Below are 27,987 nucleotides of genomic sequence, written 5' to 3'. Positions count from 1 at the left end.
TCGCCGTTTTACACACATCCAGATCAATGAGAGAGAGAGAGCGCGAGGGGGGGAGAGAGAGACGTGCTCTTCCAGGAAGGGATTATTAACCAGCACGCTGCCGACCCATGAAGGGAAAACACACGCAGACAAAAGAAGTTTTCACACCGAGAGCAGCGCTATGGAGCCGGCCTGCAGATAGAGAAGAAGCGGTGTGAATGAGAAGAAGTTCTCCCACAGCACCGAGCCGAGCACTCGAGCTGCTGCTTCTTCTTCTGCCGCCGCTGCTGCGTGGGTTCCTGAAGGAGAGAGGAGATAAAGAAGAGGACACAGCGGAAAAGTGGCAGGAGAAGGAGAGAAGTTGACGGGAGATAATGTCTGAATCCTCCTCCGCTGCAAACAAGGTAACAGCGTCCTCTTGTTTTCTCATCTCGATGTTAGGTTTCAATGCCTGATAGGACTCGCTGTCGGGATTTATATCTCCTTTAAGTGCATATCTCGAAAGCCGTGGCGCCATTCAGCGGAGGTGCGTTTGTTTTGCTGCTCATCTGTTGCTCGCGGCTCCACGCTCTCAGTTCGCCTCCGCTCTGCTAAGGAGAGCAGTCGTGACTGTGTGACACATTCATACGGTTCATTTACCACCTCGGAAAAGTCACAAAAGCCAGTGGGCGACCATGATATTACATACAGATAACGCGTTGTTACTTGAGCTAAAGCACAAGTAACAACGCGTTTCACAGGGTCCTCGCGCAGTCACAACAGTAGTGTTTAAGTCTCTGTTTGATAGGCCCACACTTCAGGAGCTTTACAGTATGCATTACCTGTGTTACTCCATCAGAGGTGGGTGAAGTACTCTGATCTGGTACTTAAGGGAAAGTAAAAATACCGCAGTCCAGCAATACTCAGTTACAGGTAAAAGTCCTGCATTACAAATGTTATGTTAAGTAAAAATACAAAAGTATTGACATCAACATCTATTCAAGGTAGCGACAGTAAAAGTAGTCATTGTCCATTTCAGAATAATATCTCTGATCTGTTTTATAATTATTGATCATTAAAGTGTTCTCAGAGCTGGTAAAGGTGCAGCTAGTTTGAATGGCTTTGTATACTGCAGGGTAGCTGCTGGATTTACTCCAGGTGAACTAAAGTCTGATTTATGGGCTGATTATTTACCATCATTAATCCAGATCTGTAAAGTAACTAAAGGGATTAAATACATGTAGTGGAGTAAAGGTACACCAGTTACCTCTAAATTGTAGAAGTACAAATTAGAAAAACATTGAAATACTAGTACAAGTACCTCAACATTGTACTTAAGCACAGCACTTGAGTAAATGTACTTGTTACTTTACACCCCTGACTTACATTAGAAAAAATCTGTATACTGCAATTCAAGTGAACTTATAAAAAATAAACACATGAATGAAAGGGTTCCTCTGGTTTAGAGCAGGGACCAACAGATGGACAGCAAATTAACCAACTTTTTGATACTCAAATAATATTTATAGATTTAGTTATCTATTGAGCAAAAATGCTAAACACTTGCTAAATCCAGCTTCTCAAATGTGACGGTTTGCGGTTTTTCTTTATTATCATGCAAACTATAATGATGTTTTTTGGGGGGGCTGTGGTAAAGAGTGATAGGGCATTTTTCAGTATTTTTTTTTTTGTTATAAGGCAACTGACTATTTGTCAGAAAAAAAATAGACTCATTCACAAGAAAAATAAACATTTGCAGCCTTACTTTGAACTAAATCTGGTTAAAGAATAATTGGCTTTTGGGGCTGCTGGTCAGACTGTGTGAACAGTTTGCAGACACTTGTGGTGTGTCATAATGTTTGACATGTTGTAATCTCAAGGATCACTGATGAACCAGTAATGAAAACTGTATATAAATGCTTCCCAGGAAGAGGAGGATTGTGACAGATGAAGCAATAATCACCAGCGCCTCTGAGTCCCAGCAGGACCTCCAGCTGAATACAAATAGCACATTAATCTGCAAAAAAATGTCCTAACTGATCAATTATTTGGGTCTTTTAGTTTAGGTAACCAAAACAGTTTAATATCCACTGGTTTTGGGATTCAAACGTGCTTCTTTGGTGTGTTTTTATTAAATACCCGGTCTGAAAACTGAAGACAGTTGGCACTGTCACCTTGGTCCTTTCAGAGATTTTTTTCGTTAAACAAAACATAAATTCCTAATATAATCGTAAGTTACTGCATTAATGGAGCCATTATGGAATTACTATTTGAGAAGCCATGCTCAGCTACAATGCAAGCTGTTCAATAACCCATTATTAATATGGGATGTCTTCTCATTCCGGAGTCTGATGTAACTGCACAGTTGCCTGCTTGGGAACGCTCAGCACTCCGTTCTGAGGCATTTTCCCAGCACCGCTGCCGGTACACAGGACTCCTACTACCCTTTTATTGCAGCCCAGATCTGTCACATCCCTTCCCTGCATCACAAGCTTTGTCCTAACTGCCCCTTTCCACTAGCCTGACATTTTTCAAGACAACTGAATTTTCATAAAGTGTGTTGGAGAGAAGCGTTGGCCTCTCAGAGGAGGAAATGGAAGACTGAGAGATTATTGCCGGGCTTCCACAGGAAATTCCTGCTGCATACAGTTGGTGTGCAGGTCTGAGAGTGGTTGGGTGATGACAGCAGGCTGAAACTGAAGGCAGAAACAGTCAGCTTCATTTCCTCAAGAAACTTACCTGGCTTGATGCTCTGCCCTCATTTAAAGGAAGGGAAACCAGTCAACAGATAATGGCCACAAACTGGAAAAGCTCACACCTTTAGGTTTCAAGGTTTCAAGGTTTCAAGGTTTTATTTGTCATATGCACAGCAGATACAGCGTATATGTTGGCAATGAAAATCTTATGTCGCGTGCTCCTCCAACAACTCCACATACATGGTGCAAATAACATAAATAAAATAGTGCAAAAAGAGAGAAGAATATTTACAATATTAACAATAAAGATTTGAGGATGTGAAATATATACATATGTGGAATACATTGAGAGTATTTAAATACTTTACACTGTTGAATGAGGAGGTATGGGCAGATGCATATATTACGTATAACAGATGTATATAGCAGATATGTATAATATATAGATATGTATACTTTACCTCCATACATGAAGTGTACAGTAACAGAGCGACATCCTAGAGAGAGATGCAACTGACAACTGCTCTCATTACGGAAAAATATGCTGATTCTCTTCTGAATAATTGATTATTTGTTTAGCCTTGCACAGTGGTCTTAATGAAAGAGTAACGCCCGTCGCAACATCTCAGAGGCCAACGTGACATGCACACTTTCTCTCCCACAGACAACACACATTTATATAAAGTCATATGAAATAGAAATGGATCATTGGTTCACATTTAGGAAGCTGAAACCAGATGTATTACTTATTATGTTTTTTTACTGGGATAAATGAGTTGATCAATTTATAATTTAATAATCCAATCCTTCATATACAGAGACTCTTTTCAAACCTGGATTTCTGTTCCTGTGTCTGGAGATGTAACAGGAGTTTCTGTGGCAAAGGAAGTCTGGAACACTGTCACGGACTCATTAAAAGTTTACACTACAAATTAAATTAAAAAAACTAAAACAATTAATTGATACAAATTCATTAATTTGTACTCTTTGAAAATGATCAAAATACAGCAATACAGTGTAAACCTAAAATGAAACATCTGGATGAAGAATTTGAAATGAAATCAGAAATCAGCGAGGCTTTCATCTGTGGATCCTTTTTCTAAATGTGGACCTTAATTGTTTTAGTCTGTCAAGAAGTTAAATACCAACATATCTTCAGTTTAATATAATGTTACACAAAGTAAAGTGGCAAAGTTATCCTGCGTAATAAGTTAGAAGCAGCTATTGCTTGACATTTGTGCTTAAAATAACCCTAAAGGACCAATCAGATAGTAAAATAGTTCCCAAATAATTGTATGTCGATCAACTAAACATTGAAAGTGTTATTGTTACATATTAGTACATTTATCAACAAAAATAGAATTAAAATGACATTGTGGTTTTCTCAGCAAGTATGAAACAAGACATTGCCATATAGTTGTAGTTGTATCCTAATATCGACAGAGTTTTGGATTATTCATACCAAACAAACCGCCTGCAGTCATGAACAATAACTCTTGGAAGTTCTGTGGCATTAATTCCCACTTTTGTGACATTTTAATTACTAATTTATTGATCAATAATTAGGAAGGTAAATCTTTGCAACTGTAGTTGTAGAAGGCCTTTTGTTTTGAGTGGCTGAATATTTTAGTTGCAAAGATCGTGCTGAAGTACATGTATAAAAATTAAGCAAAACTTGGATTTTATAGAAAATGTAAAATGTTATCGAGCAAATGACTGCTGATAATCCATGTGTGTGGTTTGTTGACACGGAGGCATCTCCACAGACAGAGTGTTGGTTGGTTTATCACTCCGCTCCATGTGCGTAAGCATGCGTGGCCTCTGGATCTGTGCATCAGCAGAATGTGTGTACACAGCATGACAGTGTGTAAGAATGTGTGTGTGTGTGTGTGTGCACACAGAGCGAGGCTCGCCGGTGCTGTGGGTACACGGCGAGGTGAGGCGAGTTGGCGTGGAGCTGTTTGGGTTCAGGGCCGGTGCGTCGCTGAGCTTTGTGAGCCATGCTTTGTGTCTCTGTGTCTATTCATAGCAGGAGAGGAGCTCTTTCAGTCCTTCCGCGAACACGCTGCCAAACTCCACTTCCTCCCCCGTCCATGCTCCCGCCGCCAGGCCAGCCAGCCGAATGGAGGACGAGCCTGCCAGGCTGCCTGCGCACCTGCGTGAGTCACACACACACACACACACACACACACACACACACACACACACACACACACACACACACACACACACACACACACACACACACACACACACACACACACACACACACACACACACACACACACACACACACACACACACAAAAGCAGTGACTCCTACACACAGAAAAGCAGTGACTCCTACATGCATTGATCAGATGTTTGTATGAAAATTTTTCTCAGTGTGTTTCCCTGTAAACGTTTCTGTTTGGTTAAATTTGTAATCGGGCAAGTCAGATTATATATAATTTAAGAAGTATATATCATAAATAGCTAAATCTATACTCCGCAACATGGATAAAATAAAAATAGATGAAAATTAATGAAAATGTTGTGAAAATGTCCATTTAATAGTTAGAACCCATCACAAACAATTTACACACACACACACACCTTTTATGAGTGCACATGCCTCATCCAGCCTCTCAGCCAGAAGGCGTTGAAGCAGATCCAGGGTCAGACACCTGAACCCTTCACTGGAGCAGAACTGACAGAGCTGCTGCACTGGAGCCACTGACAGGTCCAGCAGGCAGGGACACATTATGTGGAGCAGAGAACACCATAGAAGAAGAATGGAGGACAAGCTGATAGGGAAGAGGAAGGGTTGAGGAAGTGGAGGGCTGGGGTAAAGAATCCAGGAGCCCTGCACATTTAAAATCTTAAGAACATAAACCCAAACATTTAGAACAACCCCCCAGAACTGGAGTGCAGGACAGCTCTTGTTAAAAGCCAATAGGTACAACTTAATGTCAGACTGTCCATAAATTCCTCTATATCTGCAAGATTTCTGCTGTAAGGTTTAGTTTACCTTTAAACCCTGTAAATACACAGGTGCGTTTTATAAGGAAACTGCAATCCTAATCATTTAAGGAGGGGCACAAAACATGTTTTCGTTGCTTCCAACATCTCAGAATGTCTTATTGATACTTAAGGGTCTGCCGCTCAACCACAGATACTGCTCATCTAGGTTAAACAATTTTCCTGTGAAGGAAATATAAATATGACAGAAAGTTATGTTATTGACACCAATGTGCCTTACAGTAATAGCAATCCTTAAATTATTAATAACCCTATGATCCTTTCAAAAAGTCAAATTAAATACTTAACAAATAAACCTTTTTTCTCATAGTGAGTGTGAGTGTGAGAATGCTATGTCAGGTTTTTACTATATTTCTTTGTCATTTTCTTTCCACTTGTGCTACTGTTGCACTTTAGCATTTAGTTTTCCACATATTCACCAACAGAATATTTGGCTAAATATTTGTATTAATGTCATTCAGCTCCGGAAAAAAAATGAAGAGACCACTCTACATGTTTCTTAAATCTGTATCTCTACATGTATGGCAGCCATTCTCTGTGTTGAATTCAACACAGAGAAATGTTGTCCGTTGTTTATAGAATACAATAAAAAAAGTAATAACATTTTAACTCAAAGACATACCTATAAATAATAAAACAAGAGAAAATGATAATGCTGCGTTGAAGTACTCCCCGGTGTGCAAAGTCTTTACACTGACTGCCAAAACAATGCACAGATACCTGTTTGTTTCAGGTGTGCTTGACTTTATGGAAAGCATGCTAAGCTAAATCTGCAGTGGTAGAATCCGACTTGTTTTTGATTTTATTATCGGTGTGAGCCCATGAGACTGATGTCAGAGCAGTGATTGCTTCAGACCAGGATAAACAGGTTACAGTACATCTGCCTCAACTAGTCAAGAGTTTCACACGTCCCACTCAACTTGAAGAGATAGCAAAGTGAGCAAACAGTCTGCAAGTGATTTAGTAAAGGTCTATTGAAATATGTTTCCATATTCCAATGAAGCAACACTGTGACACATGGGTTTGATGAACCAATCCCAGAGCAGGCGGGGCTGGAGCTGTGCCAACAGATAGGCTCTATGTTCAAAGAGTAACCCAGCTTTGTCCATGTGCCGTCAATATTTAACCAGTTTATTCATTTTTTTTAAAGTGTGAAGTTCAGTGCTGGTCGGGGGGAGGGGGGCTAGGCTGGATGAGATGCACAGGAAATTCCCTCAGCCCACTTCCTCTTTTGCATTGTTGCAGAAAAAGGAAGAACGCTCAACAGGTCCGCGTTGAGTTTCCTGTCAAGCTAACCGATAGGTCAGTTCACATCCGCAGACATGTGGAAGTCCTACGTGTTTGATTCAAGTTTGAAACGCCTCACAGACGGGGCAGGAACATGTCACCCCTCAGCTCTTGTGTTTAGTTTCTGGCTGCTGCTGCTGCTCCACACACACACACGTCTTTGTGTCTGAGCTCACTCAAACTCCTCTGATCATCCTTTCTCCTCCTGCCTGTCCAAACACACAAGCCTCCCATTAACCCCCACACTCAGAGGCAGTTCTGTCCTGAGGGGGGAGAGGGAGGAAGAGGAGGGAGTAGAAGGGGGGGAAATAAGACAGAAAGAAAAAGAATGAGGGAGGAAATTGCAGTGTGGGCAGAAATCCGCCTTCTCCATTTCCTGGGGAGGAAGTGGATTAGATCGGGGAGCGTTGCAGCCTGCTCCTCGCTGAAGAATGCTACCAGGCTACATTTAACCCTTTCGGTCACACATCACACAAACCCTCTTTCTTCTTTATTCCTGCTCACATAGCGTTCAGCCTAAAAAAACATTTAGAATATATCACCTTTTTGTAATTACTGCCATGAAAATATTCGTATAATCGCTCGCTTTTCACCTTCATGTTTGTTTTTTATAACCTCTTTGGCATTCGTGTTTAATCTCTCTATATGTTCCTCTTTAAAACACTTAATCTTTTATTAAAACTTATTCTGACTTTTTATCAGAGCAGAACTTATATATATATATAGTACAAAAATATATCTTTTATGTTCTAGTAAATTGGAAGGAGACCAGGAGGATAAAATATTAACGAGGAAATATGTTTTGGAGTTCATGATGGAACAAATAAGAAAGTTGGTTGATTGTCAGATCCAGTTAACCCGAGACATTTAACCAGCAGCAGATAATCTTGTGATCAATCAGCTACAAGTACACATTAATCGCCAATATTAGGGCTGCAGTAAAGCATATTGGAAAAAAACGATATTCCAATTTTTTCCACAATATAAAATGCGACATGATAGAGCTAGATATGTGTGCACTTGTTGAACCATTAAGTCACATAACAGTTCAAATAAAGAACAGTTTTAAATAAAGTTTTATCAACAGTATGTGCTTAAACTTAAAGCTAAATGAATAGTTTGAGATTTTGGAATTTGCTTATTGGTGTGATTATAAAATAAATACTATCATATCTTTCTCTTCAATAAATATATCATACGGCCACTTCTAGTTAGTTAGCTTAGCTTAGCATAGTGACTGTAAACAGAGGGAACCTGTTAGCACCATCTAGTTTGTTTTAGGAACTTCCTGGAGTCTTGTGTGAGGTTGCCAGGCAACCAGCACACACTCCAGGAAGTCACTGCACAAAACCAAGAAATGGTGAAGAACATAACCCACCTTCCAAATTAAACCAACGGTGATAAAGTGTTAATAAGTAAGCTTTAGGGTTGTTGCTAGGCATATTTGAACCTGTGTTCACCGTACTTCCCGCATGAGTAAACGGCTGCTGGCTGCCAGCGAGTCATACAGCAGTATTAAAAAGTGGGGCCCCCCAAATGTTTTGTTTGTAAGTCTGTTTCAAAGCAAGATAAATACCCCAAAAAAGGGAGGAGTGTCATCTGCGCTCGCACAAAGCGGTGATGACGAATGCCGACCAACTGGAAGCCTCGGGTTTCAATTCATTCGCAAGCCATCATTCCTCCCCGACCTGAGCGCCAGCCAGTGAGCGGACACCCAGTTAGCCACATGTCTAAAACACAACATATTCCACTAGTGTGTGTGTGTGTGTGTGTGTGTGTGTGTGTGTGTGTGTGTGTGTGTGTGTGTGTGTGTGTGTGTGTGTGTGTGTGTGTGTGTGTGTGTGTGTGTGTGTGTGTGTGTGTGTGTGTGTGTGTGTGTGTGTGTGTGTGTGTGTGTGTGTGTGTGTGTGTGTGTGTGTGTGTGTGTGTGTGTGTGTGTGTGTGTGTGTGTGTGTGTGTGTGTGTGTGTGTGTGTGTGTGTGTGTGTGTGTGTGTGTGTGTGTGTGTGTGTGTGTGTGTGTGTGTGTGTGTGTGTGTGTGTGTGTGTGTGTGTGTGTCGCAGCTGGGCTTTCTCTGTGCGTTGGTGGAGCAGTGTGAGGGAATCTTGTGTCTTTTGTGCAAAGCTTGCCTGAGGTTGTGTACGCCTTTAATGCACGGGTGTGTGTATGTGTTACCATATATGACTGTAAGCCCCCCCCCCTACCAGCTTCCTTTTTCCTCTCCCTCTCTCTGTGGTATATTACCCATGTTACTGTGTGGGGGCTTGGTGTGATAAAGAATGTGTGTGTGTGTGTGTGGTGGTTCGGAGGGGAAATTTCCTGCCCCTGGAAGCAGCCCTTGTCCTCAGGAATTTCCTGAGTGGGCAGACGGTGCTTCCTGAATAAATGTTGTTGTTGTTGTGTGTGTGTGTGTGTGTGTGTGTGTGTGTGTGTGTGTGGTTGTGTGTGTGTGTGTGGTTGTGTGTTTGAACTCACTCTCTTTTCTCTTCTGAAAGGGAAACTGTTCTCACATGCCAGCAAACTAGCTCAGCAGCCCCCCCCCCCTCTTCCTGTTCACGACACACTCCACATGCCGTTTGGAAGGGTGGGTTTGGGGGGGGGGTTGCTTTACTTTTAACGTCACAATGAACACACACTTGTTTTGATTTGAGATGATCAGGATGTCCTCTTAATAAATGAATTTTAGATTTGTTTCTACTGGCTGTGGTAGTGTGCAGACAGCATGTAGTAAGTACAGATGCCCCCCCTACAGAAACCTACATGTCATCAACATACATCACTTCTTTAAAGGGGCATCTGCAGAGTATAACACACATATTATACAACTCCCTATGGTGGTCCAGTGTCTAAAACCACTGGATCTAACACTTCCCATAATGCAACACCCTTGTGTACTAAACCAAATGTCCATTAAGTGTAATTACAGCTCTGGAACAAATGAAGAGACCACTCCACATGTTTCTTAAATCTTTATCTCTACATGTATGGCAGCCATTCCAGTGTCTGTTGAATTCCAACATAGAGAAATGTTGTCAGTAGTTTATAGAAAACAATAAAAAGAAACTGATAATGCTGAAGTGGCCTCTTCATTATTTCCGGAGCTGTATATACAGTATGCACCATCTTCTAATAATGTGTATTTTTGAAAAATGTATATTCTTTACTGTTTAATAAAACACAAAAGAATGCAATAGATTAAATATTAAACAGCAACTTTGAATGTTTAACCTTTATTGATAGGGATAGTGGCAGACTCTGCAAACTGGCTCTTAGAAGAGCAGGCCTATCATATCAACTAAAAGCTGGGAGCCTGAGGATTTGTAGGTGTCAAAAGAACTCATTAACAATCAGGTATCTTGAGGTGAGCGGTCAAGGGACCCTTCTGAATATCAGAATCAGAGATCAGAATGAGAATATGGCTGAATAAGTGCTGAATCCACACCATCGAACACTTCCAAAGACAGATGGAGACACAATTCAGATATCAGGATGTAGTTTCCATTCCTCATTTAAACTCCTTAATATTTGCAACCATCAGCGGAAGGAAAGCTGAAAGAAAACCCATTTGCTCCATGTGTTTGTTTTGTTATGAAAAGGATTTGATCTGAGTGGTTTTGATAAAATCCTCTCCGGTTCCACAAGCAGACATTGTTTAAGACACAAAAAAGTTGTGAAACTCTGCCGTGGAGGCTTTGCAAGTAAAAACGATCAGCGACGTGTTACCCTGCACAAAATGCTGACTTCACTTTCTCCACATGGAAAGAACAAAAAAAAAGAACAGTATAAGGGTGTGTGGCTTTCAGACAAGCAGGGGCCTTTTTGATTTACTGGACAAATGTCTTTGAAGCTTTTGCATTTAAAAAAAGAGAAAAAAATTGGCTCCTGAACAAAAGGAAGAGTGGCAGTTGACTTGGATTCAGGAACTATCCTACAAGAGCCGGCTTGCTCCTTCTCTCAACAACAAGCTATCAAAAACAGGTCGTGCTACTTCCTGCCCATAAACGCTCCTGTGATTGATGACCTGTTTTATGTTTGTTTTGACTGGATGAAGTCCAGATTTGCTGGATGGGGATGGGCACGTGCTTGCTGGTGGAGGAAGTTGAGGATAAATATGAGAGGGGGGGCGGTTCTCTTGACTGAAAAGTAAAAGTGTGTGCGGAGGTGGATTTTCCCCTGCCGCACCCACCTGACAGGGAATGGAGACACAAAGCGAGCGCAGATGAATAGTGTGTGAGAAATGTGCAGCTCTCTTACACACATGTCCTTGAGTAAGGGGGTCAGAAGGTCATGGTCAGCCCTCCTACTCCTTCCTTCTTTCTTTTTCTTCCTCCTCCGTTGGTAGAAAGAAAAAAAACAATTTCCGCCTACTAATGCTTGGAGAGAAAAGCCAGAGTCCCAGCCTCACTTTAAGCTCTGTGTTTTTGTTCAGTTTGTTCAGTCATAGGTTGTTTAGGTCAGCTGAAATCCTTGGTCTCAGAATTGTGTGTGTATCAGTCTTGTGTATTTGTCGAGTGTTGAAGGAAAAAAGACTTTCAAATTCCAGAATGACTCAAAATACAGCATGTGTGCAGTTTTGTTCCCGTTTTAAAATAAATGCTTAGAAATGTGTGACGCACAAGCACAGCTGAACTCAACAAACCTCAATAGTTTTTCAAAGTTCAGACTTTCATCCTTTTAATACATTTGAAGTTATTTTCTTAGATGCCCTTGAATCATTTTCTTATTGGAAATATACCCGCTCACATTGTGCCTTTTTGTAAAGTCATAAAGCATTCATCAACCTGTGCTGCTGAACTTTATTAGCTAAATATCTACCAAACACAGAAGTAGACTGAGAAAGGTCAACATACAAAGTACACCTTCAGATTACCTAGCAACAAGATGCTAGCTTCTCTAAAGTTGTGTCCCAATTCACACTGATGGTTTACTAGCATAAACACTGAGGGTAATGCTAACATAGTGATGATAGCTTCTTCTAAAACTACTTACCCATGCTATAAAGCTAACTACACCTAGCAAAATGTACTTGCCTGAACAGGCCCTAATATGTTCATGTTTAGGTGTATATCAGTATGCAGTGTCTCTACTTTAAAGAGTCCTCTCCTGCTGATGTTCAGGTGTATATCAGTATGTAGTGTCTCTACTTTAAAGAGTCCTCTCCTGCTGATGTTCAGGTGTATATCAGTATGTAGTGTCTCTACTTTAAAGAGTCCTCTCCTGCTGATGTTCAGGTGTATATCAGTATATAGTGTCTCTACTTTAAAGAGTCCTCTCCTGCTGATGTTCAGGTGTATATCAGTATATAGTGTCTCTACTTTAAAGAGTCCTCTCCTGCTGATGTTCAGATGTATATCAGTATGTAGTGTCTCTACTTTAAAGAGTCCTCTCCTGCTGATGTTCAGATGTATATCAGTATGTAGTGTCTCTACTTTAAAGACTCCTCTCCTGCTGATGTTCAGGTGTATATCAGTATGTAGTGTCTCTACTTTAAAGAGTCCTCTCCTCCTGATGTTCAGGTGTATATCAGTTGTAGTAAAAAACCCTCTGGAGGGAACACAGGAATTTTAGCCTTTGCAGGCAACATGCACTAAAACATATAAAACGCTATAGGAAAGGGAAAGCCACTCAAAAAGCAGAACAGGGTCCCTTTAATTAGCAGTACCTCCTAAGTGGAAGTATTTTATATGTGAAACATCGTTAAAATTAGCATATACTGTGTGTATTCAGAACACAGTGCTACATTAGCTACCGTGCTTATCAGAGAACACTTGGATAAATAGATATTAGAGTTAACTTGCTAACTATGAAACATCATTTTACCTCAAATCAATCTGAGGGATCAATCCATCACAAAAAGTGTAAACCTGGAAAACAACAGGAAAGGCAACAACATTTGGAGACCAATGCACCTGAGACAATCTGAATTTAAAAAGTAAAGATGTAACATTATCAACACAAAGTAGATTAATAAAACAGAACACATCAAACACACATTAAAACGCAAATACAATAAGTAAATTAAAAGTGAACAAAATGTCTATGCATTACCATTCCATTATTTTTACCATGGCACACTGGTTGTGGATTTCTTATTAACACATTTTTTTCTTTGGCATTTTATCTGCACTGTACCTTTTTAATGAACCTGTAACGACATAAAAGCATTTCTGATTCTAATGAAAGGCCTGCCCTGAAAGGTAGGTTTTAACTTTTCGGTTTTAGGCACAATGGCTAAATGCTGAGTCACCCAAATTATATTTTCACAAAATCGGGAACAGGCAGAGATAATTACACCTTTCTGAGCGTAGACACAGCACAATGTTTACCAAAAAAGACAAAAACATGAGCCTTGTAAACTGGGAGGGGGGGGTGGGGGTTGCAGTGAAGGTGCAGATGCAGTGAGTGTTAGCGGGACGTCCACAGCAGGGCGGACCTCATTAACTCGTCTGGCTTCTGTACCGCAACAACGAAACAAGATACCAGTGATCTCATCCTCCTCCTCCGCCTCCCTTCATTCATCCCAAGCGCTCATGAGTTGCCTTGGCAACTTGTGCACTCTGTATGTGCATGAGCGGGGGCCTGAGAAACACACAAAGTGAAAATTATGTGTCATCAGAGAGGATTAGGAGCCCACGGTTTAGTCAAGGGCTCAGGATCCCGCTGCTGTCGTGTTGTAGGGTTATATTCAACATAACACACACACACACACACACACACACAAATTGGCTTTCATGATCAAATCGATGCATTCAATACTGGCAGAGAATGTACGACAAGGACTGAAATGGCCTTTCTTCCACATCTGTAACAAGATTCTTTAACAGAGACCAGAACCAGCTCACAGAGGTGTGTGAGTGTGTGCCAAGGTCCGCTGTTCTCCTCTCAGTGCCTGATCATGCCACACATATTCTTCTCTCACCTTTTTTTTACAATCAGTTATGTTATAGATGGCATTGACGTAAGATAGAGAAATAAGATCCAGAAACTCAAAACGGGAATGTGACTCAGGTTTAACAGCTGAAATCAGATCAGCTCCGACAATAGAGCTTTGTGATTCACAAACACAACTGTCATAGTCCTGGCAGCCTGAAGAGCAACGTTGGCATGGAGGAGAAAAGAAACCCGTCAATACAGAGAGAAAGACTGGAGGAAACACATTCAGAGTTATGCTCCTGGGCTGTACCAACAGACTCTTTAGATTTACAAAGCTTCTACCAGGAGTTTCCAATGCCTGTTGGAGTAATCTTCACACAACATTTTTAATTTGATTTAAGGAGTCCCTCCGATTAAATGAGCCTTTCCTTTTAGTAAAACAACTATGCATATAGAGGTGCGGGTATGATGTATTTTTGTAGGCAAACCCGGAATTAAGCTGTGCATGGGTTCCCTCACTGCTGATGTATTTAATGTCACAGAACAAAATTTGATCCATCTCTTAAAGTCCAAGTCCAAAATCCTACGGAAAAATCCCATTGACTCTGAGACGAGGGAACCGTAAGTGTTAAAATGCTAATTGCCGGGTTTTAGGAGTTATTCCTGTACCACTCTATTATATAGAAGTGGTCAGTGCATGCCTAATGTACACCAAGCGGCCAAACAAACAGTTGGTTGACTGCATTGAAAAAGTGGTTCTTTTTATATATACACCACCATATCAAAGGGTGTGATGGATATATGTTTGTATACAGGTATTCCGTCTTTGTGTTGACATGGGTTAAGCTATAGTTGGCCCTCTATGCAGGCTCTATATACTGGTCCCATGCCAGGATAGGTGTCACAGTCAGAAGAGTGGCTGATGTCTCTGGCTGAGTATCTGTTTCCCTTCCTGTTTGACTTTCCTTCCTCTTTTTGCGTTTTTTCTTTAGCCATTCCTCTGGTCCTCCCACACTCTGCTCTCCTCACTCTTTCCTTTCTGTTTCTACTCTTCCTCTCCGTCTCGCTGTCTGATAATAAACCTCTCGGCGTCGCTCTCTAACCTTCCCGACAGGAAGTTTCCTGTGCTGAAACAGAGCCCACGCTGGATTGCTTCCTGCCAAAGTGCGTTGTGGGACACGTTTGTTTGGGCCCCCTTCCTCCTCCTCCTCCTCCTCCCTTCTGCTCCCCTTGTTGCTTCCTCCGCTGGGCTCTGTGCAGATGGCTGGGGCCGGCAGACCGGATCTCGGAGGGTTTTTGGCAGTGCAGCACCTCTCCGGCTCTGGAGAGAGCATACTGCAGCCATGACCCCCCGACCCCGGCTGTACTGCTGTCCCCCCCCCCCCCCCCCCAGCCTCAGCGCTCGCAGTCAGCCATGAGAGAGCAATGTCCAGCTGCTGCTGATCCTGATCCTAAACTAAAAGCCAGTCATGTAGCCTTCGGAGTATTCCAGTGCATCCTAGATCTGTTCCTGTTATGAGGTCCAGCTATTACAAGAGGGGTTCAGCTGATTTACTGGGAATACTTCAACGTGTTCTCTTACTACTGATACATTTATAAATAGAATTGGCTTTCTTTTTATCGTGAGAATTCACCACAATAACAATCACGGCAGTTCCCCCACAAGCTAATGCTAAATTAGCATTGGAAAAGCTACATGACAACGTCAATAAACCACAACCCCGCCACCCAAAGACTAAAACACACTTATTTATGGCAATTTTCCGCATCCATGGTTACTTTAACATCTATTTTATTGATATTTTATTAAACTGCTTTTATATATTAGTGTCTGTTTCTATTACTGCAGTGAGAGATGCCAGCATATTATAGAAGGATATAAGATAAAATAACAAAATAAAGATAATAAAATAAAACCAAATTTTTTGCAAAAGTATGATTTCTACTGTGCTGAAGAAGCCAATCACTTGAAGCAGAAACCTGGCCAAACTAAAATTAAGAAATATAGTTCCCTATCTGCCTTCCACTCCCTCCTGTGGTTGTGGAACACCTGTATCACATTCCCAACACTTTCTTCGGTTGTCTGTTGACAGGCTGAGGGGTCGGAGCTTGACGGGCCGTAAGCTGTGCTTCAGATAACCCGAGCTTTTCCCGCCTTATCGGCAGCGCTCGTGCCACTATCTGAACCCAGAGCAGGAGAAGGGAAGAGGAGGAATGGGAATCGAGACAGGGTTTCATTTTATATTGATTGCTCTCTGTGAAAACTTCCTCTGTTTGACGGGTTTGGGGGGGGGGGGGGGAGGCCTGAGCGCCAGCACGGTTCCTATTTCTTGTGTGACAGTGACATTGGCAGCCAGAGATAGCAGCTGTCAGACTCCCAGAGGAAGTGTTGGAGGCTGTGTGATAAGTGAGATGTAAGGAATGAGGAGTTCTGCTGTGTGTTGTGGATGTTCTGAGATACACACTGCTGTGTGTGTGTGGGTGTGTGTGTGTGTATGTGGGGGGGGGGGCAAGTCTGAGTCAAACTGTAAATCTTTACACTTAGAGTGATAATTATTCCATGAGTCAGCAGTTTCTTTGATATGCCTAATGAGATAAATGAGGGTAAAAAGTTGAATGTGATGCTTAAAAAATATACATCCTGTTAGGTCACACGATATCAGTAACATCACAAACTCAGTCTCAGTAGTTATAAATTAACTTTTGGATGAGATCAAACCTGATAAGCTTTTGTTTTACTCTATTTTAAATTGGTAAAAGAGAAGGAAGCCTAGCATTCAAATTAGCACCATCCTGCCCCCTAATCCAAAAAGCAATGAGATGTTTTCATGTGATTATATTTTGGATTATTGCCGAAAAGAAGCTCTAAGCAGTTTATGATATTAACACTTCCTGTTCAGCAAGATGATCCAAACAAATAAACCCAACATTTCCTTTACTTGAAGCGCAAATGCAATCAGCAGTTTTGAAGTAAAGTGTCTCCAGCAACCTTTTTTAAAACATAAAAGCTCCAAAACACAAGTGTGTTATTGACTGACATACTTTATATAGAATAGTGACATGGCTTATGTTCATCACAGACCTGAGTTAAGGCCTCTAACCAAAAAACAAAGACACATGATATCGAAACTAACAAGTGCAAAAATGCTGACTCATCCTCTGTTTTTTGATACTTGTTCCTGCTGCTCACTGTTTGCCTGCTGTTCTGTTTGCTGATAGTACGAAGTTAGCCGTATCACTACACTTATTCGTTAGTCCTGAACCTCATAAATTAATAGCACACAGTTAGAGTTGGGTTATTTAGATGAATGCTCTAATAGACAGCTATTTTTAATTCAAAAGACTTCTATTCAAGCAGGAAGATGATGTGTAATGTCACACTGCAGTACACCTTACTGGAATAATTAGATTTTCCGTGAAGCTTTTTTACAAATAAAATCCTCAGATTTTTAAATGTAGCTGTTATTATATTATATTATTATTATATTTTTTTCATTTCCAATCTTTCCTTGAAATGCTTGTTGGTGACAAAGGGAAATAAGAGACACTGTTAGTGTTTCCTCTCTCCCTTTATGCACGGACTGATACAGAGTGTCCTCTGCTGCTGGAGTTCAGGATGGATCAAATAAAACGACAGTCTTTCTCCTTCTTTTATCCTGCTGATTTATTCTGTATTCTTCCCATAACCTATCATCTCCTCATCTTTTATTCTCCCCTCCTCTCCCGCTCTGACTGGGTCTCCTCCTTCATCTTTTTTTCCTTGCTTTATCTCCGTTGACGTTCCCGTAATCACTCACTCCTTTTGGCTTTTATCTCCACTTCCTCAATATCCTTTTTACTGCCTCTGCCTCCTTCCTTCCTCTCCCCCCGCTTCCCCTCCCTCCCCTTCACCCTCCCCTCCTTCCTGCCTTTGCTTCTTTTTTTTTCTTCTTCCTCACTCCCAACCCCCCCTGTCCTTCTGCCTCTTCTCCTATGAGCTCATCCTTGTTTTCTCTTCCTTCCTTCCCCCGTCACCTCTACTTTGTCGCTCCTTATTAAAACCTTCACTGGAAAAAATGCGGCTCCAAAAACAACAAAAGAAACAAAGAAAATGTGTTGTTTTCACTTATAATTAGTACAGAAATCTGCCAACAGAACAAGGGAGAACTAGCTTGGTAGGATTTCTTGACATAAGATGGGATATTTAGATAAATGAGATCTTGTTATAAATTGGGGAAAACTCATTTTGAACTGTATTTTATCAGAATTAGGAAATGTTTGTGCCACAAATGCTCATACGGTTTCTGTTTTCTGATGTGAATTGGACCTTTTCCAATACGAATCTAAAATAAAACAGAGATACAACTCAAAGTAAGATTTTGTGATATTAAAGACAAGACCCTACATCTCAATGCATTTTTATGTCTTTAGTTATGTTGTCGAATATCAAGTGTAAAGTTTTTGTAGTAGATAGATGGATAGAAGTACTTGATCCAAATTTGGGATTTTGTTTTGTTGCAGCAACATAAAAACAAAGCAAAGTAATTACAATAAAATAAAATAGCATTTAAAAATAAAGTTATACATTTGGGACAAAGAATGTACACAAAATATAAACAAAAACAAAATATAAAGCAGGTGTATCATATGTACAAAAAGTGTGAAAGGTGTGGAATATTAACTAGAATAAATATAGAATGTAAAGTATGGTTTAAGTCCAGTTATCACAGTGAAGCTAGTGTTGTCTCACCTCCCTTTCTCCTGCTCTCCTTCAGGTCTGCAGCCGGTGTTCTGGAGCAGGGAGGACGTGGCCCAGTGGCTGCGCTGGGCGGAGAAGGAGTTCGCCCTGCGGCCCATCACCAGTGGATCCTTCCAGATGAACGGCAAAGCGCTGCTGCTGCTCACCAAGGAGGACTTCCGCTACCGATCCCCCCACTCCGGTACTGCCTCCTTTCCACCTTTTAAAAATGACTGTCACTCATGCCTGCCTCCAGACTGGAGAACAGCATTTACAAATAGAGACAGAGAATCATTTTAGATTGCAGGAGGCAAGGCCAGTTCATCTATCATATAACACAAGGCTATTCAAAGTGCTTTACAACAATGGAAAAGATAAATGGTTTAGAAAATAGTGCAGCGGAATCCCATTATGAGATGTAATTACACAACAAAGAGATTAAAATAAACATAAAACAAGCTAATATATAGAATAACACAGGTCTAAATACATGAATAACTATAATGCAGTGTACTATATGAATAGTTCAATTAAAAGCAGCGACAAAAAGAAAAGTCTTCATTTTATTTACAGTAATTTGTTCAAAAAAGAAACCGTATTTAAAGAAAACCCATGGGAACTCGGTGCATTTGAGGGGAAAAATCATTCAGACAGATCGGACTAAATAAAGTTGCAGAATGATAGCTTGGGTTCCCTTGATCAGCTGTTGCCCTTTGTAGTTGAGTCAATATTATGGTTTATTTCTTCATAAAATGCTGTGCCAACGCAGCTTTAAAATCAATGCGTTTGCAGCCAAACACCCTTTAAATCAACAGAGTGCAGAGCAGGGGGGGTGACAGTGGGGAGGCAGCTGTTACAGCCGGTTGCTGGGGGAGGAAGTAGGGGACGGTTGATCAGGAAGTACAAACCAACCTCAACTGTAGCCATAGCAACGCTATAATAAATAATGCTGGAGTGTTTTCCTTTGCAGAGTTTCAGATTCCCTTTTTAAAATGAAACAGGATTCAGTGTGTGAGTGTGTGGGGATAAAGTCCTCATAAGAGAAGGATGAAATGAGGGCTCAGCTTTGTGAAATATTAATATAGATATAAGATAAACACTACACAGCATGTCACTTCATTTCCTGTCAAGAAAAGTGAGAGAAGGAGAAATTCAGCACATTATCAATGCTTTAAAATCAATCAATCAAACATTATTGCACCTTTTGAGCAAATCAAGTACAATATTGTTTGACGGATGATAACATTAGTCAAATTCTTTAAATAAAAATAATAAAACAAGTCATAACGATCATTAATAAAGTGTACACTAAAATAAATGAGAATTACACTGATAGAATAAGTCTAATTAATAAAACCAGACAAATAAAACACTACATCAAAGCTCAGCCGAACACAGAAAAGGAAAAAAATGTATGATCCATAAATCAATGTTGCTCGATTATCGGTAAATGAATAATAATAGTTTTCTATGTGCTTTACTTTATTAACCAACCAACTCCAACTCCACAAACTCCTTTTAAACTTAGGGACATTTAGCAGTTATTTACCAACATGTATTTATTCATTTGATAATGCATGTTTATTTATGTTTTAAAATTCAGCTTTAAGTCATTTGAATCCTCCCTGAAATGGGAAGTAAACAGGAAGTAAGTGAACATGATGTGAGGATGAAGTGCCGTCAGAGGGACGTGTCCAGCTGTCAGCTGCTGCTGCTCCATCCCAGTGCTGCTGTTCACATCCTGCTGCAGCTCTGTGGGGACACATCGTCTCACTGTCCACTGTCCGTTTCCACTCAGTGTGTAGAATGCTTCAGCACCTGTAGAAGCTCAGTCACAGTTCTGCCCTGAAACTGAACCACAGGGAGGAGGGATGAAGCTGTGAGGAGAGATGGAGCTGAACGCAGGGAGGAGAGATGAATGCAGGGAGGAGAGATGAAGCTGAGAGGAGAGAGGAAGCTGAACACAGTGAGGAAAGAGGAAGCTGTGAGGAGAGATGAAGCTGAATGCAGGGAGGAGAGATGAATGCAGGGAGGAGAGATGAAGCTGAGAGGAGAGAGGAAGCTGAACACAGTGAGGAAAGAGGAAGCTGTGAGGAGAGATGAAGCTGAATGCAGGGAGGAGAGATTAATGCATGGAGGAGAGATGAAGCTGAGAGGAGAGATGAAGCTGTGAGGAGACATGAAGCTCTGAGGAGAGGTGAAGCTGCGAGGAGAGAGGAAGCTGTGAGGGGAGAGGAAGCTGTGAGGAGAGGTGAAGCTGAGAGCTTTCTTCATGTTTCCATACTGCTGGTTGTTGGCTCTGCTGTCGGTGACATCAGTGAAAGCGTCATTTTGCGGAACAGAGCAAAAATGTTGGCGTGTGTGATTCCTCCTTTGGGGGAGTGTAAGGGAGCACTTCCCATCAGCCCCTGCTTGCGAGACATATTTACTTTATAGACGCTCTGAGTATCAAACGTTTACTTTAGGGAATGTGTCGCTGGCTAAATCACAGCCACTAGTTCAGATGTGAGAGAGTTTAATGTGAGACATGTGGAGGTGTTCCATACGGCAGTGTGACGCTTTCCCTGTTTCCTCATTTCCTAGCAATTTTGATTCATACTGATAAACATTTCATAAGCCAATTGGACACGAGTGCAGATTGAAACTAGCATTTTCAATCCAGGGTCAAAGCAAACTTTAAATAATAATAATAAAGTTAAATGTCCACGCATGCAGCATATTAATATAATGTAACAATTCAAGGAAAAAAAGTACAATGAAAGAAATTATGATCCAAAAGTTCATGACAGTTAAGCCTCTCAGAAAAACAAAGGAAAGTATAAGGAAAAATAAATGAATGCAAAAAATATCCCCCCAAAAATGTAAGAAAACAACATAAAAAAGAATAATGACAAAAATAACAATTAAAAGGAGGTGTGTGTGTGTGTGTGTGTGTGTGTGTGTGTGTGTGTGTGTGTGTGTGTGTGTGTGTGTGTGTGTGTGTGTGTGTGTGTGTGTGTGTGTGTGTGTGTGTGTGTGTGTGTGTGTGTGTGTGTGTGTGTGTGTGTGTGTGTGTGTGTGTGTGTGTGTGTGTGTGTGTGTGTGTGTGTGTGTGTGTGTGTGTGTGTGTGTGTGTGTGTGTGTGTGTGTGTGTGTGTGTGATCACTTTCTTCTTCACATTCACTTCCTTCTTAAAGTAAGCCCTGTCAGTTGAAATCACGGCCTCTGTACCTGCGCTGTGTGTTGACTGTAAATGTTTATCTGTGCGGGAGAGTAGCGGTTGTTGAGGCCAAACGCACGTCTGTTAATCATCTGCTCCACTTCCTGCTCCGTGTTTACTGTAGGACACTTAAAGGAGACTGATAGGTCATCTAGCCACGGCCCATCTACCTGTGTAAACATCCACTTCCTGTTAGCCACTGGGTGTTGTGCAATGCCTTAGCTCTACAGGTGTTGGATTTTCTAAGAAATGTTTTTCTAATAACAAGTGTTGCCATGGCGCCCTGTCCAGTAAGGTCCCTGTAATGTGGGACTGTCCCTCAGTGGCTATTCCATTATTGCTTAAGCGCCCCGCTGCCTGGAAAGCAGAGAGCAGAAGAGGAAGAAGGGGAGGCTGTGGATGATGCTGCTTTCCCATACTCTGCAGGCGCTACATGCTAGTGATGCTAACCTGAGCTTTGTCTCTGCAGGGGACGTCCTGTACGAGCTGCTGCAGCACATCCTGAAGCAGAGGAAGCCCCACGTCTTCTACCCCTCCGCATACTTCCCCGGGAATTCCTTTCACTCGCTGCCAGAGGGTGCCACGCAGCACCTAAAGCTCGAAGGTCAGTCCAATTCACTGTTTTCTTTATACATTTTATATTTTTATATCAGGATTAGTCCTCTACCATCACAACATATTACAAATATTCCATTACAGCTGTTGTAATCAAATCCTCAAATCAGACTTTATTGATACAACTCAAAGTTCTTCACAGACACTACTATGTCCCCTTCCCAGGTAATAACCACTTGCACATTAAAGAGAACACTTAATACAGACTCAGGACTAAAACAGGAATAAAACAAGCATAATAAAAATGAATAAAATAAGAATACAATTACAATACATGTACTGGTGTAAGGTCCCCAACCAGAGGACCCATGGTCCACGCTGCTCTGGGACCCTTCCCTCCGTCTCCCCATTATTCAACACTGTCTCTTGGATAAAGGCCCTGGTTGCATGAAAATGTTTTTTTTTAAACACCTCAATGATTGCAGTCCAAAACATCCCCTCAATAACAAAAACATAAAATGACATTCACACATACAGTATCAATGAAATCTGATTATTATTTATGTACTATTTTCTTCAACATGGAACTTATGGCAGAGCTGATGGATTGTACAGGTCCTAATAAAGTGGCAACTGAGTGTATGTAACGTAAGCTTCCTTCTTTATAATAGCAGACACTGTTAGAATAACGTCAGTTTTATAGGCTTTAATATAGTTTTAAGTTTGGTAAATATTGATTTTATCCACATATGGAAAGACTTTATTTTTCTTTAGTCATCAACAATACTTCCTCAACAGCAGTGATGCTTCTCAGTGGTTATGAGCCATCTAAAGCTAGGTATATAATAGCAGATATTATCTTCATAGTCATCGGCCCCTAGTTTAACATTATAACTACATGTATATAATGAACACTTGTATGTGAGTAATTTATAACAATGGCAATAGCAGTTAAGGCTGAATGTTTCTACAGATGTCCAGAGGAACTGCATACGGCTTCTTTTTGAACTTACGGAAAGTTGGGGATAAGGAACAAAAACGTGTTAAATAAAAGTAAAAGGTAGATGAAACATTAAGTTCAAGGAAGTAAAGATAAAGCCCAGAACAACACCTGAGTGTGTTGGCTCTGATGGGAGGACACATGACACATCAACTATCTGATGGGTTGGAGCAGTGAGTCCACATGTTGGCAGTAAAACCTGCTCCACGAGGAAATGCAGAGCTCCAAACACACCAACAGTTTCTCTCTGCCGTCCTCCTTGCTTTGAGAGCCTCTCTGCAGACCAGTTTTTACAAGGCCTGTGATTCAAGGAATCGGAGCAAAGTTCCACTCCTGCGAACTTAAGCCAGAACCTTTCCTGGAACTCCACAGATAGGAGTATCAGCGACACCTAGTGGCTGTCTGAGCCTCAACTCAGAGGCACCAGGGTCGAATTGTCCAACAATCAGCTCCTCTCGTCTTCTCCTATCCACTATTCCTCGACCTCTGAGTGAAAGGACACAGGGTTGAGGAATAGTGAATAGGAGAATTCAAAAGGACTTAGGAAAGGCCAGTGCCACAGTCCTGAAACCAGTTCTATGTTGATGAAGCTAAGGATGATAAATAAAATGATCAAAGAGGAGTTAAATCATGTCTGTGGGGGGGTCTTCTGCTGCTGCTTCCTCACAGCACTGACAGCCAGAGGGAGAACAAGTACTCAGATTATCCACTGAAGTCAAATGAGCAATACTACAGAGTAGAAATACTCAGCTACAAGTAAAAGTCCTGCATTGAAAAAGTATTAACATCAAAATAGTTCAAGTTAAAAGTTAAAGTACTAATTATGCAGAAAGGCCCATTTAAGCACCAAATATTTATTAGAGTTATTGATTTATTAGTGTGTTCATTATTGTTGTTGCTGTGTGGTACTTATATGCTGGTATATTATACTGGGTAGCTTAGCCTATAATAATATATGATAATGAATTTGTTGATTTAGTATTTTAATTAATACCTAAAGCTGCAAGTTACTAGTAACTGAAGCTGTAAAATAAATGTTGTGGAGTAAAAAGTACAATATTTGCCAACAAATTGTAGTGGAGTTAAAGTATAAAGTAGCATAATGTGAAAATACTAAAGTAAAGATTATTTGACTATTATTATTATTACATTTTTTTATTTGTACAAAGAGATGAGTGCTTTTTTTTAAATAAGGCAAATATCACGACTGCTGACGAACATGAACTGAACTTTGTATGACTTTCGATTAGCAATGTTTGCTAGAAGGGGAGGACAATAACGATGTTATGCTTTTCTTGCCCCTTTTGAACATGAACTTTATTATTTATTCTTTGTAAAAAGAAATGAAAAAAATATATCTTTCTTAACACGTTCAATAAATTGACTTGAAAAAAGTACAATTACAAAGAAAACGCAACATAAAATATATAATCATAATATAAAGTAAAAGCATCAAACATTTAGGGTATAACTTTTTTACCTGAAACTCTGACTGTCTGCTGCTGGTGTTAATCTCATATTTTCTCTTTCTCTACCACAGAAACGGTACGGCGGGCACCACGTGGCTCAGAGCCCCTCCCCCAGCACCCCCCAACCATCGAGCTGCGCCACCGCTCCCGCTCCCCCCACCTTCAGACTCCCAGGCGGTCCCCTCCTGAGCCACACCCGCCCCGTGCAGCCACAGACGACCACCTGCAGACCTTCTCTCAGCTCCCCGACAGCAACCACCACCCCTCCGAGGAGATGTACCCCCTGTCGGTGTCCCCCGCCGCCCCCAACGGCCGCTGCATCACGCCCCGAGACGCCCCCTGCCCGGGCAGCCCCGGGGGCCAGGAGGCGGGTCCTCCTCGCGTCATCCAGCTCATTCCCAGCACCATCATGAACCCCCTGCTCCTCAGCCCCAGCAGGAGCAGCGGGGGGGTTGCCATGGACTTCAGGCACAGCCGCGGACCCCAGTCTCATGCGGCGCTGGAGAACGGGCCGAGAGGGGAAAGGGCACAGCCACCACCCTCAGATGACTCTGTCCCAGCAGCAGCAGCTCCTGCAGGAGGAGGCACTCTACAGGAACCACGTCATCATGCCCGTGTCCCCCCCCGAGGAGCAGCAGATCCCCATCGGACGCATAGCAGGTGAGATTTACCTGTCGTAAGGTCAAAGCTGCTGTTTCTTCAGACACATGTCAGGAGACACTACAGACCTCATTTATTTATCCATTACTGCAAAGCATGTTGGGTAAAGACGTGCTGTGTCTCCCCAGACTGCAGGCTGCTGTGGGACTACGTCTACCAGCTCCTGTCAGACAGCCGGTACGAGAACTACATCCGCTGGGAGGACACGGAGAGCAAGGTCTTCCGCATCATGGACCCCAACGGCCTGGCCAGGCTGTGGGGAAACCACAAGGTACACACACACACACACACACACACACACACACACACACACACACACACACACACACACACACACACACACACACACACACACACACACACACTGTGAAGCTGTTAGCAGGATGGGGGGGGGGGGTTTAAATAGTTTTCAATGCCACCCTGGTGGCTCTATCAGGGCTATGTCTCCATGTTGATGGTTCTGCAGACCTTGCCCAGCTGCAGCTCAGATTGTGGTTGTGTTCAGAATTTGTGTAGATGTGAAAGCGCCTTTCACTAATTCTCTCTTTTAAAAGTGGAAGGACTATGGCCGTTTCCTGTTAACATTTCCTGTTATTGAGCCATATAATATATATACACAAGGGTGTAACTTTGGTTTGAGAAGTGGGGGGAGACACAAAACTGGAAAATATCGGGGACTATGGTGTTAAAAAAAGAGTATACATCCCTCAACATCCATATGAAACAGAACTGTGATTTGTTTTGGATTAGTGAAATGTATACATTTCTTTCTTTTTGTTTAAGCGCTTTTAAAACTTTTTACTTTTACTGACCTATGGTACACATCGGAATGATTTCTTACCTTATTTTTTACAACTTCATTATAGATAAAGGTCTGCCTTGGAAATACTTGTCTACATACAGTAGACGATGACCAAACCATTTGAGAGTCACTGAAATAACTTGGACTAAAGTGAACTATCCAAACCCTCAGAGTCCTTTACCACACTGAGCTGAGGTTATCAGAGCCTCACAGTCTGACAGGAGAGGACTCTCCTCCACCTTGTTGTAGCTTCTTATGTCTGTTAGCACAGCTAACCAGACTGTGACATCACTCTTAGGGAATTTGTTGAAGTAGTACACTTCTAATTGAACTTTAATAAATAAAAGTCTGCACTTATCAAGATGTCCTATATTCAACAGACCCAAAATAAACAAAAAACATACAGGCCTTTTCATATATCTAGGTTGTTTTGGTGGAGATATTGACGTTAAAATAACACAACAGCAATGTTTTTCTGAAGGCATGACCCTGTTACTCAAGATATTCCACAGACCTTGATCTGAGCAGTTTATGTACAGACTTTTTTCTTTCCACCACATCACTGCGCTGTAGGAAGCGTGCATTTACTTGAGCGTGCCCTGCTCAGTTCAGTTGTAGCGGTCACTAGCTCAGGATAGCCTCTTTTCAATAGTTGCCCGTTTCCTTCTGCACGGTGAGAAGGTTAAAAGAAAATATCATCGGTAACTGGTCTCTGTGAAGAGGTTAAACTAGCCCAGTGCCACCTCTTCCATTGTTTTACAGAAAAGCTGATGGATATCTCTGCAGGTGAGAGGTTTTTGTGAGAAGGATGGATCTACTATGTCAAATGAAAGGTCTGACCTTATCTGACCAAACAGAGACAGTTTTAAAGGACAGAAAGCTCATTAGGACGTAGAAACATGTCATTATTCTCATGAATAACAGGGCTGTTCCCCTCCCCCTTACAGAACAGGACCAACATGACGTACGAGAAGATGTCGCGAGCACTGAGACACTACTACAAACTGAACATCATCAGGAAAGAGCCCGGACAAAGACTTCTGTTCAGGTAAATCCTCCTAAAGACAGAACAACATCAGCATAGTTTGTCTAGTTTACATCATCAGTGTGAATAAATGAGCCGATGTTTCTGTGTGGCGTCCCTCAGGTTCATGAAGACTCCCGATGAGATCATGAATGGGCAGACGGAGCGGCTAGAGCACCTGGAGTCAGACACAGATGAACAAATCTACATCAAAGAGGAATGCTGAGGAACTCTGGGAAATGGAGTTTATGAACGTATTACTACCACAGCCGCTGATGCCTTTCAGAAGCAGCGTGAACAATCGCCGCTGAACCCGCAGCGCGTGGACGCTCACTCCTCAGTCACACTCAAATCATTGCCTTAGGAGGATACTTACCTAAAGTAAAAAAAAATAATGGCATCATGTGTTGTGATTTCCTGATGGACAGAGCTGAAAGACTTTCTACGTGTTCCCCTTTATTTCCAAATGAACTGCAAAAGCCAATCACTCTGAGCTCCTGTCACTTTGATGATTTTATGGTCTCCTCACCTGCATTATAATGGAATTTTGCTGTTTGTAAAAAGGGTGTGTGTGTGTGTGTGTGTGTGACCGGAATGTTTTCACAATGGAATAAACATTTTTGATTTAACTATGTTCACTTAGTTCTGAGTATGTTTAAATGTTACTGAAGGTGAATCAGTGTGTCCTGTTCCTCTGCAGGAAGGTGTCAGGAACAGGCTGGTGTAAT

At 41.6% G+C, this 27,987-nt stretch overlaps 1 protein-coding gene across 1 annotated transcript; it reads left to right on the top strand.

Moving 5' to 3' along the window:
* Positions 1-27,893, top strand: etv6 (ETS variant transcription factor 6). The gene is given in 9 exon segments (XM_063905576.1): positions 1-383; positions 4,684-4,813; positions 18,588-18,752; positions 22,219-22,353; positions 24,845-25,281; positions 25,283-25,433; positions 25,562-25,704; positions 27,183-27,283; positions 27,383-27,893. Coding segments are annotated over 9 exon segments (1,395 nt in total). The 5' UTR covers positions 1-353; the 3' UTR covers positions 27,486-27,893.
* Positions 27,894-27,987: the final 94 nt, after the last annotated feature.

The sequence above is a fragment of the Eleginops maclovinus genome, chromosome 17, assembly GCF_036324505.1.
Source record: "Eleginops maclovinus isolate JMC-PN-2008 ecotype Puerto Natales chromosome 17, JC_Emac_rtc_rv5, whole genome shotgun sequence".
Taxonomy (NCBI): domain Eukaryota; kingdom Metazoa; phylum Chordata; class Actinopteri; order Perciformes; family Eleginopidae; genus Eleginops; species Eleginops maclovinus.
The sequence above is the reverse complement of the archived record's forward strand: the minus strand, read 5'-3'. Positions and strand labels throughout refer to the sequence as shown.